A 13,725-nucleotide genomic window follows, 5' to 3' on the forward strand; every position below is an offset into this window, starting at 1 on the left:
GGGTGAGAAAAATGATGACAGAAGTTTCATATTTGGGTGAACTACCCCTTTAAATACAGTCTCTTTCTCACACAAAGCTGTGTTCCTCCAGAACAATAGCGCAAAGGTTGTGTAAACACTCGAAACGGAGCCACCGTCCTCTCTAATGCAGAGTGAACACACTTTAAAACATCAAAACCATTTTTTTTGTGTTCCACTGATAAAATATAGTTTTGGAAATAGCCTACAGGGGGTGAGAAAGTGACTGATTTTCAGTAGCCTACTTTTAAATTTGCCCAAAATGCAGTCTATGTGTGTCCAAAAGGGGGCAGACGGGTTGACACCTGTGTTTACCTGGAACAATTTGAATACCAACACATTTGGTGCCATTGGAGTAAATATGAATCACAGACTCACAGTCGTCAGTGGAAGACAATTAACTTGTGACCTCAGCAAAGCATGTCCTACACCCACAGTTCCTGAACTTACTGTAACATATCCCAGTTCAGCTTTAGCCTACTTTTCTTCAGTTTCGCTTTATTACACAGACAGTCCTCGCAATAGAAATACGAGACACGCTTTAACACTTGGAGTTTAGCCTACCTGTATTATCATTATCAGCAACCACATTGAGAAGAAACATAGAATCAGCTTATTTATTCTTTATAAAAAAAAAATCACATTTGTGAACACGGCATTGTTTCTAGCCACAACACAGCTCCGGGGGAAACGCAATTCTTACTCATTGCCTCAGTCAGTCAGTTCCGGGTGTGTTTCGCAGGTTGTCTGTTTTAATAGTGTCTATGGAAGTATGAGCGACGAGCTGGAGTTAAAGACTTTTAAAGATGCCTGTGACAACAATAACGACCCCGGTGATCAAGGAATTGAGGTAAATTGACAAATAAATTTATTTTATTCATTCTAATCTAGTCTTATGTTCATTGACTAGTTTAGTTTCTCACGGTGTCTGGGCAAGCACGTTCAAGTTTAGAGAGCCCTTGTTTTAACATGAGGGACATGTATGATCAATGTTTGGTCGAAGGATCTATGGAAAAACGCTTTGATTTTACTTATTAATTCCGTACAAAAAGTACTGTAGTTGTAGGCTACCTTAGTACTTAAATGCATACCATGACCTGAATTATTAGGCTACATTCATATTATGTAGCCTAATTTCTGTACATTATTGTAGGCTATTCCAGCTTCGTAGAATACCATGTATGTACCCAGTTTTCTGGTCTAAACTGTTCTCCCAACCTGGCCAAGATGGTCTTCAGCTAGTTTAATGATTCTCCTAAAAACTTATAAAACCAGACAACAGACCAGGCTTGGAGACCAGCTAAGATAAGCAAACCATCTCAGGTTTGTTTACATATGGCCATTAATGAATTATCATATTATGTGGATAAGTGACCTGACATTTTTTTTTTCCTTATCTGTTATTTCATTATTATTAAAACACACTACACTAGAAATTCAATTCATACATGAAATACCTTGAAAAAAATACCTTGAAAAACAAACACACTCACACTTCTGGGTCAAAAATAAAAAAATAAAAATGGGCAAAATGGCTAAATGCTTTTAATGGTTTTAACCACAAACATTGTTCAGGAAATTAGCAAAAATTAATCAAATGCACTGCTTAAAAATGCATTGTTGTCTCAGAAAAACATCAAAAACAGAGTTAAATGGTGATGTTCCTTAGTGGTGTCTTCGAAAATCTGTCGAGAAATATAATAATAATGCATCTCTACCACAGTTAAGCATGGGGGAAGAGATTAAAGATATTGTTGAGATGCTTAACTGTAAAAAAAAAGCCGTACCCCAGTTTCACAGACAAGGCTTAAGACTAGTTAGTCCCTGTTTTAAAGGGATAGTTCACCCAAAAATGAAAATTACCGCATGATTTACTCACCCTCAAGTCTTGAGAAATAGAGGTGACTTAAAATAAACAGAAATGCAAGGGTGAAAAATTTGTTTCTCAAAACATTGAGTTTCTAAATTAAAATTTGGTATTTTTACACTAGCCTAAACAAAGGGGTTAAATAAATTATTTCTCCCTTAAAACAATGAGATTTGATTTCTTAGTGAACAAATCCTGTATAAGTGTTTTCACACATGATCGTTGGGTGTAGGTAATTGTGAAATGTGCCATCTGTATGGCAGTGTTTCCCAAATGAAACACAAGAGCTGTTAGTTGAGTAATGTGTCTAATGTAGAGAACTGTGTTTAGCTGTTTTCAAAAGGTTTGTTTTAAAACTGCAAACTGTGTGTAAAGCAGATAATTTGCTTGCAGTTTTGCAGACTTGGTCTGAAGATTAAGTATACGAGTTAATGCATGGTTTCACTGAGTGGGCCTCAAGTGCTACTTTTAGTGTCTAAGCAATTTCAAAAAGCTATAATGCTTTGGAGTACAGGAGAACATTGCAGAATAACTTGCTTCCCACAAATGAAAAGTTGTTATCTAAAAAGGAATGATCAGATGATATTCTGATATTCCCAAATTGGAAAGACAACCAAGAAGTGGCTTGAGAACAAGTCCATCAGGCTCATGTTTTGGCATCGGTCAGAGTCCAGATTTGAACCATTTAGAACTATATATATATATATATATATATATATATATATATATATATATATATATATATATATATATATATATATATATATACTGTATATATATATATATATATGTATATATACTGTATATATATGTATATATGTATGTATGTATGTATGAAGAGTTCAGATGCAAAAGCCTCTAAGTGCCATCTGAAATTTTCTTATATTGATCATTTTTATCAAGCTCGAGATTGATATAAATGATCATTCTAGAAGAAAATTTCAGATGGCACTTAGAGGCTTTTGCATCTGAACTCTTCATATATATATATATATATATATATATATATAAAGTGGATAGGAAATGTGGATAGGAAATGTTAACATAATGGTTGCCTGAGTCGTTTCTTCAAAAGGGTATAAATATATTTCAAAACCATATGAAAACAACCTGATTACAAAGAGTACATTTCTAAGAACGTGGCACATTTTAAAACTAGTTTTTCCCTTCTTTTTAAAAGATTTACCCTTTTCTTCATGATGGACTCTCTTTTATGACATTGACCCAGTTGCCATTCGGCACTGTTTTGTTAGTGGCCGTTGTATCTAAAGATATATTAAAAAAACTGCAACTATACAGACCAATATTTTTATCTTAATATGTGTGTATATTCTATAAATTGTGCAAGTGTTCACAGGTGATTCCAGGAAATGGATCTTGCACATACGACGTCGAATCGGGGACAGATCAAGTTTCTGATCCTCTTCTTCCAACACCACAGGTAAATGCATTTTACTCATAACGTTTGATTGGCTGAAGAAGTAAATTATTTACATTTGCCAGACGCTTTTATTTAAATTGATTTACATTGCATTTATTTAAGGCAGGGCTGTAGGCCTATAGTGCGCACGTGCTACGAAAAGATTGGTCTGTGCGATGAATAATGTCCCACTGTAGCACGCGTGTGATACAGTTTTGTAAACTCCGTTACTTGTGTTTGTTTTCAGACACGATTACAGTCGTTTTATACTTGTGCTTCTGCGATATCACGATTTTTGATCGTGGATGATTTAATGTCTCCACGATCTGCTTTAGAATAAATATGGTAGTATCGCGATACAGCGCAGATTCTATCAGCCCTCAGCCGCAGTTCTGGCGCCTCAGTCTCAATATTGTAAAACTCGACGTACATTCAGTTAAACTCACAGGACACTGCACTTATTCGCAAGTTCATTATTACTTTAAAGCTTTGCCGGGTAAACATTTCATTGGCGTTCTGTTCAGACATGATGCACTTTTTCTGAGCGCGTATGGCTACGCCCGAAGCGCGCGCACGCACTGTCAAACAGCGCCAAACTGGACTTTATCATTCGCGTCTGATTGAGTTAATAAACACATTTGGTTATGTCTAAAGTGAACGAAAACAGTTGAGAGAAAATGTGTATCTAGATGCATGCAGGTCTTGTGACAGCACCTAGTAAACATGCTGCAGGCTTGCACACTGAGTCCGAAATTATCACGTTTTTTCGCTTTCGTGATTCGGTGGCTCTGAATTGTCAGAACACCATTCAAAATGCTTGCTACGGATGCGAAAAACGCAGAAAATCGAATCTGATTCGATTTTTTTTTTTTTTTTTTTTTGACGGACGAAAGTATTGGAGGCAGTGTACTAGCGTGATTGACAAAACGTTTGTTCGTATTTATTTTTTAATGTGCGAAAATTTTGGACGCGAATTTCGGACTCAGTGTGCAAGGGCCTTGTCGCTTAAAGGGATTGTTCACCTCAAAATAATTTGTCATGATGATTTACTCACTCTCATGTTGTTCCAATTAATTTCTTTCTTGTGCTTAACTCAAAAGAAGATACTTTGAAGAATGTGGGTATTAACAGTTGCTGGTCCCCAATGACTTCCATAGTACGAAAAATAAACTGTTTGGTTACCCGCATTCTTCAAAAACTTTTATGTTCAACATTAACATCAGGTTTAAATCAACTTGAGAGTGAGTAAATGATGACAGAATTTTCATTTTTAGGTGAACTATCCCTTTAATGTTAATACAACAACAAAAGAGAAAATCACTCACTACTCTTGGCTGAAGAACTTTAATACAGTAGCTTTAATGAGAATCAATGTATAATTTATATAAAATATAATGACATAAAGATGTTTATCTTCGCTGACTTTGGCCTAAATGCCTGCCATTCTTTTTTATTCTATATTTTGTAACCTTGTAAGGCTTTGTTTTTAAAATAGGAAAATTAGTTTGGCTGTCTTGCTCAGTCACTTGCAAATTAGTAAAACCACCATGAAAAATAATCATGAATTGTGATTTTCCTGAAAACAATCGTGATATGATATTTTTACCTTATCGCCCCCCACCCCTCTACTTGTGCTGCAACTGTTTGGCCTGTGCTACAAAACTTTCACTCTGTAGCACCAGTGCTATGTGCAAAAAAGTTAATGTACAGCCCTGTGGTATGCATTTTTATCAGTTCATGCATTCCCTGGGAGCTGAATCCATGATCTTCCTGTTGCTTTGAGCTACAGGAAAGGCTTTAAAATATGTCCGATGGTTTTGTGCCAATGCAAAGCCTTTTTTGACATGCATAACCATTTGCAATGTACTGTATGTCAAAATATTTTTGCTTTGGCACAAAACCATCATAGCTTCTTTCATTCAGAACTACATAAGCTGGTCCTTCCACTTTGTCTTGCGCTGAAACTTGATATGCAATGACTCAAATAAAAAATATGCATGTCTGGTTGACAAATACAAGAAAGTGTGCCTCTAATCTCTAATCCTATTTTCACTAATGTTATTCAAGAAAGCTTCACTTGATGTGTGCACCCTCAAACTGATCCTTTAGTTTACTTTGACCTGGCTGGATTTGTGTTTTCAGGTAGCTGAGAACAATAGGACACAGCATGAAGTGGATGGAGTTGATGTCGATACTGACTCACAAACTGAAACCTCAAAGGTAAATCTGAAAACTAGAAGCCATTATTTAGATGTATAAAAATAATGTGTATGGTAAAATGTGGTACATGTTTATTCCTCCTGAGTATATTAGTCCAGTTATGTGCACTATCTGTTTTATAAGAGGATGTGTTGTCAGGTAGCCTAGAAATCTAGACGCACCCTAGCGGCAGCAAAATGTATTTCACAGCCAGGGTAGACTCTAGACACTCTCAATAAACCTTCTCGCTGCAAAAACCCAGATTGGGTCAGGCCAATCACGTTGTGTATAGAGTAGGCGGGGGCGGGCTTAACATACACGACAGAGTTGCGACGGTTACCTGCTGCTACTTGAAAACAAAGAATGGCGGCTGCTGATGGAGAACAACGGTCTTTCGAATCGGCTTTGGCCGCGACTCTGGAGGACTTGGAGTTAAGTTTTTCTTTGAGAAAAGAGCAAAGAACGGCACTTAAGTCATTCTTAAAAAAAGGAAGATGTGTTCGTCGTTTTGCCGGCCAGATATGGCAAAAGTTGAATCTATCAACTAAGCTCCGCTGTTGGGAAAACGCTCTGGTTGGTTGAAGCGCTGTCCTATTGCGTGCAGAGGGAATTTGAAAGACATCCGTTTATCCCGCCCCTCGGATTGAGATGTGTCTATGGTGAGTTTCCAGACCTAACATCTTGATGTAGGTCTGGCTTGCCAGGCTAGTTGTCAGGATCACTGGACATGAAAACTGTTTGCAAATGCAAATATGTGCACTGTAATGAAACCGCTCTCAGTATCCGGACTTGCCTTTGAACAACACTGAGATACAGTATGAAAACCTTGTGATTGCAGTGGCGAAGGGAGTTGCAGAGCCTGAAGACAGAACTGAATGAGGAGGTGGTGTGGAAACTCAAACTATGGATGGTGATACTTCTCGTCTTCTTAGTCATCGCTCTGCTTATTGGGATCTCATTAATTGTGTGTGCAGGTATAGATTCTCCATTGATTTTCATTTTCTACCATGAGTGTTATTGATAATGTCACTACTGCAATTTGTTATTCAGTAGTGGCCAAAAGTGATGTTCAGAGGGGATGTTTGTTTTTAATGACACTACAAGTTTGATTAAACCATCAAAATATGAGTAAAATATTTTATATTTTAATTTTTTAAATATTTCATTGGTTCTCTCTTGTTTTTGCATGTGTTCAATATTTCTTTGTATTACAGCCTGGTTAAAAGTTATGTCTGCACAATTTGGTATGTTTTATTGTGTTATCACAAATAGCACAAGAACACTTCTGAAATCTTGAACAAAACGTTCATTTTAATATTTAAATAAAGGGTGAAGATGTCATTTTTTCTAGGCCGTGAGAATTGCGTGATGCATTATCCTTCAGCAATGAGCAGCTTTTAGCCACCTACAGTAGTAAAAAAAAAAAAATGAATTCCTCTAAAAATAAGAAATTGAGAAAAAAATTCTCCAGAAAAAAAGTCATTTTCCTTGAATACATGTGTACACTTCTTATGGTGTGTTCACGTCATAATTCCAACTTGTAATAAGTGTTCATGTACTCGTAGAACTTGTAATTACAACTGGGAATTTTTGGAAAGCTCAGACTCTGCGTCTAAAAGCTGATAAATGCTGCCTTTGGAGGTGCCATTTCAAGGTAGGAAGGCATCAAGGCACGTCCGAATCCAATGTTAGCTTCACTTTCTGTCTCCTGAGATACCTTCATCTGATCAAGTTTTGAACCGCAACTTGACCGCGGTTAAGTCAGCGAGGCAACAAGTCAGCTGTCTAAGCTTTGGGATGCAGCCACAGTCATAAGGACTGCAACACGTTTTACTTTTTTCTGCATGTTATTCACGTCACATGACCACGTGGTACACCAGATCATACATCTGAACCAAAAACCATTATGTCATTGACCCTTACAGCCTTTACGCCATGCGAATCATGACATATTTTGAGTTTTTCCACTTCATGTACATTATAGAGCGTACTTGGTCACTGTAGCCTCAGCTTCCTGTTCTTGGCTGATGCCAGTCGGATCTGGCTCGAACATATGGCTTTTAATTTATGTTTAAAGTAGTGAGGGCAGAGAAGCCTTTCTCTATGAATTCCCAGCATGTCAGCTGTTTCTGAGATGATGGAACCATGACATAAATAATCATAACTGTTCATACTTTACTCATTTAATCATATTTTAACAGCATAAACTTCATGATCATGTCTTGATGTGCTATTTATCAACCATGTGATTTGTCAATTTTAAGTAATTCCTGTATAACAATCTAATTCTGAGTGTTGTTTTGTAACCCTCTGTGTTTTAAAGTTATTGATGACGACGGGGATGAAAATTATGATAAATCATCATTCGTGGTGAAGCGCTTCTTCAGAGGGCATTTTACTGTGGACAACAGCAGTTTCACTTCAGACCAAGAGATCCTGCAGCTGGAACAGCAGGTAATGATGATATGACCATTACTTGACATTATGCCTCTGAAGTATGTTTGAGAAACCCATTCTTACTCTTTATGTTATGTCAGACAGACATGTATGCAAGTATGATTATTCAAATCGATTTATGGATTTAAAGATATGTTAACCAGACCTTTTAGTCAAGTTTCACTTGATTTTCATCACTAATATTGAAGCTGAAACTAAATTAATGTTCCGTGTTCAAAACAATGCTATACTCTATGGCAACCAATGGATGTTATAAATTACCTCAGAAAATGATTTTGACTCATCTCTCGGTTTGTGCGGGAAACAATGCATTTACAATGACAGCAATGCAGTTACAAGTGACATCTAAAGGGCAAGACAGGTCAGAAATGTGTGTTCTTTGAGCTGTGAAGTCGTCTAAATCGTCATTTTCGTGGAGGGACTACTTTTCTAGGTGGTTGAACCAGTAGATATACAAGTCTATTTCGCATACATTTATAAATTGTTTGAAAGTAAGCGGGTTACCGAGTTTGAAGGGAAGAAGTAAAAGACAGCATAGTTGTACTGAACCCAGAGAATTATCTTGATAACTCTTTGAGTTTTAATTATTAATACTTACAGTCTTTTTACTCAATTGAAGCTGTGGATTGTTGATGTGAACACTTAAAAAGTTATCAGGCAGCTTGCATTATATTTTCTGTGTTGTTAACATAATGTGTTGTTTTGTATTGTATTGGGATGGATATTGTTCTGAATGGGTCATAATTTGTTTTATTACAATTTTAGGTTGCCTTTTTAAGAATGGTAACATATGACAATTATCCTATATGGCTAAATCCGGCTCATTTACAATCTGGTATCTGTTGATTTAATGGACAAAATAAATAAATAGCAGTTTTTTTCTTATTGCACAACAGACTTGCAGAAAGTCCTGTGACCAAGACTGTTACAACCAATGTACACTAAACTATTTCAAAAACCCCTAGAAACACCTTGAGTCATTATGATCAAGGACATTTGTGTTAAAGGGTTAGTTTACCCAGAAATGAATATACTGTCATGCACAAATTCATTTACTCACTGTCATGTCGTTCCAAACCTGCAAGACTTTTTATCTTCTGTGGAAATGAATTTGACTCTAGAACTATGAACATAAACAATGCTTTCACAAAACGAACACTTTACTTCTTGATAAATTCTCACTAATCCAATAAGAAGAGCTACCAGCTCTCTTTAAAAAACCCCAAACAAACAGTTTTTTGTGTTCCACAGAAAAAAGAAAGAGAGGTTTGGGACAACCTGAGGTTGAGTATAAAACAAAGCTAATTTAAAGGGTCCATTTAAAGAGGTTTTTACATTTTATTCAATCTTTTTTTATTATTATTTTCTTTTTACTTTCTTTAGTGTGTAATGTTGCTGTTTGAGCATGAAAAAGGTCTGCAAGTCCTCCAAAGGCAGTTATGCTCTATTATATCAGTAAACACACTGTTTGAAACTCCCTGAAACGCCTCCATTGTAGTCTTGAGTTTTCTTCCCAGAATGAACATGTCACAATATTCTTTATTTAAATAATGACATATGAAAAAAATAAAGGGTGGGGCCTGGTTGAGATAGTTAGTAATGTGTTGAAACTCGTGACTGAACGAATATATACTGGAAAATAATGGTAATTTTTGTTTGTTATTTCATCTACGGCTCATTAGATCTAGAATTCTGAGGTGAAATAAAGTAGCTCTGTAAGATTACATTTTTTGAATGAATTAATGAGAGAGAGAGAGAGAGAGAGAGAGAGAGAGAGAGAGAGAGAGACTGATAGTGAAGCTTGTTGGTTTAATTACAGCAAAGTTATCACTTCATTTAATTACAGCAAAGTTAAGCTGTTTTGTTTCTACAACACAGGGCAGAGGTTGAAAACCAGCCCCTGAATGTTCAATTTATTTACTTTATAAAGTTTCCACTTCCACAGCAAGCGCATACAGGCACATCTGTTTCATAATATCAAATTAAAAAGCTATCTTTGTGGACAAGCTTGTCATCCACAAGTATGTACAGTACCAGTCAAAAGTTTGGAAACATTACTATTTTTAATGTTTTTGAAAGACAGTTTAATGTTAAAAAAAACAGTAATATTATGAAATAATATTACAATTTAAAATAATGGCTCTCTTTTTTAATATATTTTAAAATGTAATATATTTTTGTGATGCAAAGCTGAATTTTCATCAGCAAGTACTCCAGTCTTTGGTGTCTTATGATCCTTCAGAAATCATTCTAATATGCTGATTTGATACTCAGTTATTATCAATGATGGAAACAGTTGTGCTGTTTAATATATTTTTTTGGAATACTTTTTTCAGGATTCATTGATGAGTAAAACGTTAACAGCATTTCTTCATAAAAACAGCATTTATTCAAAATAAAAACATTTCTAACAATATAAATCGTTACCATCACCTTTTATCAATTTAACGCATCCTTGTTGAATTAAAGTACTAATTTCTTAAAAAAAAAAAAAGAGTTATTGTTCCCAAACTTTTGAACGGTAGTGTATATTGTTACAAAAGATTTCTATTCTAAATAAATACAGTTCTTTTTAACTTTTTATTCATCAAATAATCCTGAAAAAAGTATCTCAGGTTATAAAAAAAATATTAAGCAGCACAACTGTTTCCAACATTGATCATAAATCATCATATTAGAATGATTTCTGAAGGATCATAAGACACCAAAGACTGGAGTACTTGCTGATGAAAATTCAGCTTTGCATATAAGTATATTAAAATATTAAAGAGTATAATTTTAATAAGTATATTAAAAAAGAGAACCATTATTTTAAATTGTAATAATATTTCATAATATTACTGTTTTTTTTTTTTTTAACTGCAGGCTTGATGAGCATAAGAGACTTCTTTCAAAAACATTAAAAATAGTAATGTTTCCAAACTTTTGACTGGTACTGTATCTGATGTATGTATGTAAGTGACTCAGATCGGATGCGGAAAAATCGGATATTGTGCGGAATTTTGTGTTTACACGTGTGCAACAAATTCCGATCCGTGTCAGATGGGAGTAAAAAAACAATCAGACTTTTTTTTTGTCAGTATAAATGCAGCCATAGAGACAGGAACTAGAACAGAGTGTTACTGACAGACTGGGAAGAGAGGTGTTGCAGCAATGGAGAATTTGAATAAAAAAAAAAAAAAATCAAGACTTTGTAAAAGGGCATGAAAAGTACTCTTTAAAAGAAACGTAAACTTGCTTGACCTGAGCAGGGTAGTGTATGAGCCACAACTACTACTACTTCGCACTTCTACTTTCACTGTGACCGTGTGACAATTGCAGACTCAATCTTTCTTTCTGTATCTCGTCTCCCCTCAGATAAGAGGAGTCTACAGTTCTTCTCCTGCGTTGGAACGGTACTTCTCCAATGTCACCATAAACCATTTCCAGTGAGTCAATTTCACACTCCATTGTCACATTTTACACCTTCTCTTTTATTTACTTTTTTTTGTTCATGTGCCTTTTAAACCTCGTCCACACATCATTTTTGCATAGCAGTTTTTGGTGTGGCCCAAACAAACATTTCACTTTGATATCAAGTTAAAGTTGTCAGAAATCAGCGTTGAACCCCTTGTTTCGATACAGGGACGCTACAGCCCAGTTTAAGCTACAGTTCAGGATGCCTTTAGATCATGAGGAGCTGGTACGCTACACTCTGAGCCTAAAGATGGTTAAAAATGTGCTTCTCCAGCACTTGTATGATCAGGACACTGGAGACCCCTTCTATATCATACCAACATCACTCAGCATGGAAGGTGAATACACAAGTCATCAACACAATTCATAGAAATGGAAGTATGGAAATGATATAGTGACAAAATATATTTGTTGCAGTAAAGCATGCAGTTCTACCAAATGAATACAGTTTTGTTTTATTAGTGGACTTAACTATAATATTCTTGTTTGCTTTTGTTTTTCAGTTGGGTAGATAAGAAGAACTTCAAGTACAGGATTTTTGTATTTTTTTTTTCTGAGCAAATGTGTGAATTTAAACCACTGCCACCCTCATCGGAAAACAAAACATTCCACACATCATGTTATTCACTTGGTTGTCTTTTGTACTCTTTAACAGATCTGTTAATAATAATAATTACCCGTCAGTAATTAACATTTAATAATCACTGCTCATATATTTTACACATTGTATATGAAAAAGACCCCTTTTTTAACATTTCAGAACACTTAATCAAATCATTTAAAACAATATTTTTACACAAACAAATAGTTTTTTGCTGTATTATTATTATTATTATTATATTTTACAATATATAGATGCAGCCTACTGTTAGAGGGTATGGGATTTTACACTTATGTCACAGTTTAAGTCTCAAAAGATCATCCTAACACTGATTATGGAAGTTATAAATGTTCTGTTGCCATACTGTGAACTTCCATGTTGTTCCAGGATGATTTTCTGTAATATGTGTACTGTAGTTTTATTGATTTTTATTAAATGGTAGGCCATTTTTTTAATCACGGTGGAGCATTCTTTGTATGTGTGAGATTTTTTTACGTATTTTTTTTTTAAATACAAATTTGTTGTTATAATGGAACAATTTTAGTCTGTCTACATTAAATATATATACAGTGTATGTATGTTTGTATATATATATAATATTTTCTGCTGGTCTTCTTAGGGTGTTTACACTTGTAGTTTGGTTCTCTTAGTTCTTTTGGTCCGGACCGAAAAAAAGAATATTATACACTTAGTCCTGGTTCGCAACTATTATGAGAAAAAACAAACAAACAAAAAAACAGGTATGCTTCATTGCTTAAGCATTCTGTCCTTTCATGGTTGCATCTTGTGACATCATGTCCTGTTTTTGGTTAGTCATGTCTTTGGTTCTTATTGTGTTCATATTTCATTCACCGGAGTTGGTTTGGAAGTGGAAACTTGTTTGGTTCTTGCTTGGAAGTTGTTTGGTGCGCACCAGTGTTCGGATGGGAGTGTTCACACTTATTCAAATGAACCGCACTAACAGAGCAATCGCACCAGAGTTCGTTTTAATTAAACCAAACATGCAAAGTGTGAACACACCCTATCTATCACACCCACACTAATATATCTTGGGTCAAAGCATGGAAATTGCAAATTTAGTTTTGTGTTAATGTCAAAAGAAGTGTCTTACAAAATACTTCACAGAATTGACCCTGCTAAGCATGCTTTGGGAAGATTTAAACTCAATATTTCATATACCTGTAAATGTTGTGCTCTAGAAAAATAAACTATTTTTGCATCTGTTTTTTCACTGTATTTACTCAAGATTATTTAGGAAAGATTTAGAAAACTCTATTAATAGAAAACTAAAGTGTATGATATAAATATATTTGAATGTACTCAAATATAATTCTAAACGTAAAGAACATAGTTATTTTATTAGGACAATACATAAAACATAGATAAAATGAAGTGGGCTCTGTTGCCTGTTTATTGCAGAATTTGTTTTGTAATGACACTTATTTAATACATTAAATTGACACTGATAGTAATTAATTAGCCACCAAGCTATCAACATTGGAATCAACGAACCTAAACAATCATATATCTATGCATCCATCATCATCATGGCTTGGCTTCGCGAACAAACATTTAGGAAGGACATCCACATCATCTACAGGTACGCTGATGGCTGACGAGGCCTATGCGGGACAGGCAGGTCCTGCCACAACGGCTGCAGGTAAAGGTCTGGGGTCTCATTTATAAAGCGTGCGTACGCACAAAACG

General features: G+C 35.2%; 1 protein-coding gene across 2 annotated transcripts; it reads left to right on the forward strand.

Annotated features, from left to right (window-relative positions):
• The first annotated feature begins 355 nt into the window (after nucleotides 1–355).
• Nucleotides 356–12,483, forward strand: c15h3orf52 (chromosome 15 C3orf52 homolog). Of its 2 annotated transcripts, none has more exons than XM_081371329.1 (8): nucleotides 356–868; nucleotides 3,234–3,326; nucleotides 5,448–5,525; nucleotides 6,343–6,478; nucleotides 7,828–7,958; nucleotides 11,319–11,389; nucleotides 11,586–11,755; nucleotides 11,921–12,483. In XM_081371329.1, the coding sequence occupies exons 1-8, from the start codon at nucleotides 791–793 to the stop codon at nucleotides 11,926–11,928; spliced, it is 765 nt and encodes a 254-aa protein (XP_081227455.1). In that variant the 5' UTR covers nucleotides 356–790; the 3' UTR covers nucleotides 11,929–12,483. The 2 variants fall into 2 exon arrangements, with proteins under 2 accessions (XP_081227455.1, XP_081227456.1); XM_081371330.1 differs by having other exon boundaries at nucleotides 362–868; nucleotides 3,243–3,326.
• The last annotated feature ends 1,242 nt before the right edge of the window (nucleotides 12,484–13,725 follow it).

Source organism: Scardinius erythrophthalmus, assembly GCF_964197995.2.
Source record: "Scardinius erythrophthalmus genome assembly, chromosome: 7".
Classification (NCBI taxonomy): domain Eukaryota; kingdom Metazoa; phylum Chordata; class Actinopteri; order Cypriniformes; family Leuciscidae; genus Scardinius; species Scardinius erythrophthalmus.

Bases quoted from the DNA above. Each gene is read 5' to 3' on its own strand.
- c15h3orf52 (XM_081371329.1), top strand. From the start codon at position 791: ATGAGCGACGAGCTGGAGTTAAAGACTTTTAAAGATGCCTGTGACAAC. The intron at 869-3,233 runs GTAAATTGACAA...AAATTGTGCAAG, and splicing joins CCGGTGATCAAGGAATTGAG to TGTTCACAGGTGATTCCAGG. The intron at 7,959-11,318 runs GTAATGATGATA...GTCTCCCCTCAG, and splicing joins TCCTGCAGCTGGAACAGCAG to ATAAGAGGAGTCTACAGTTC.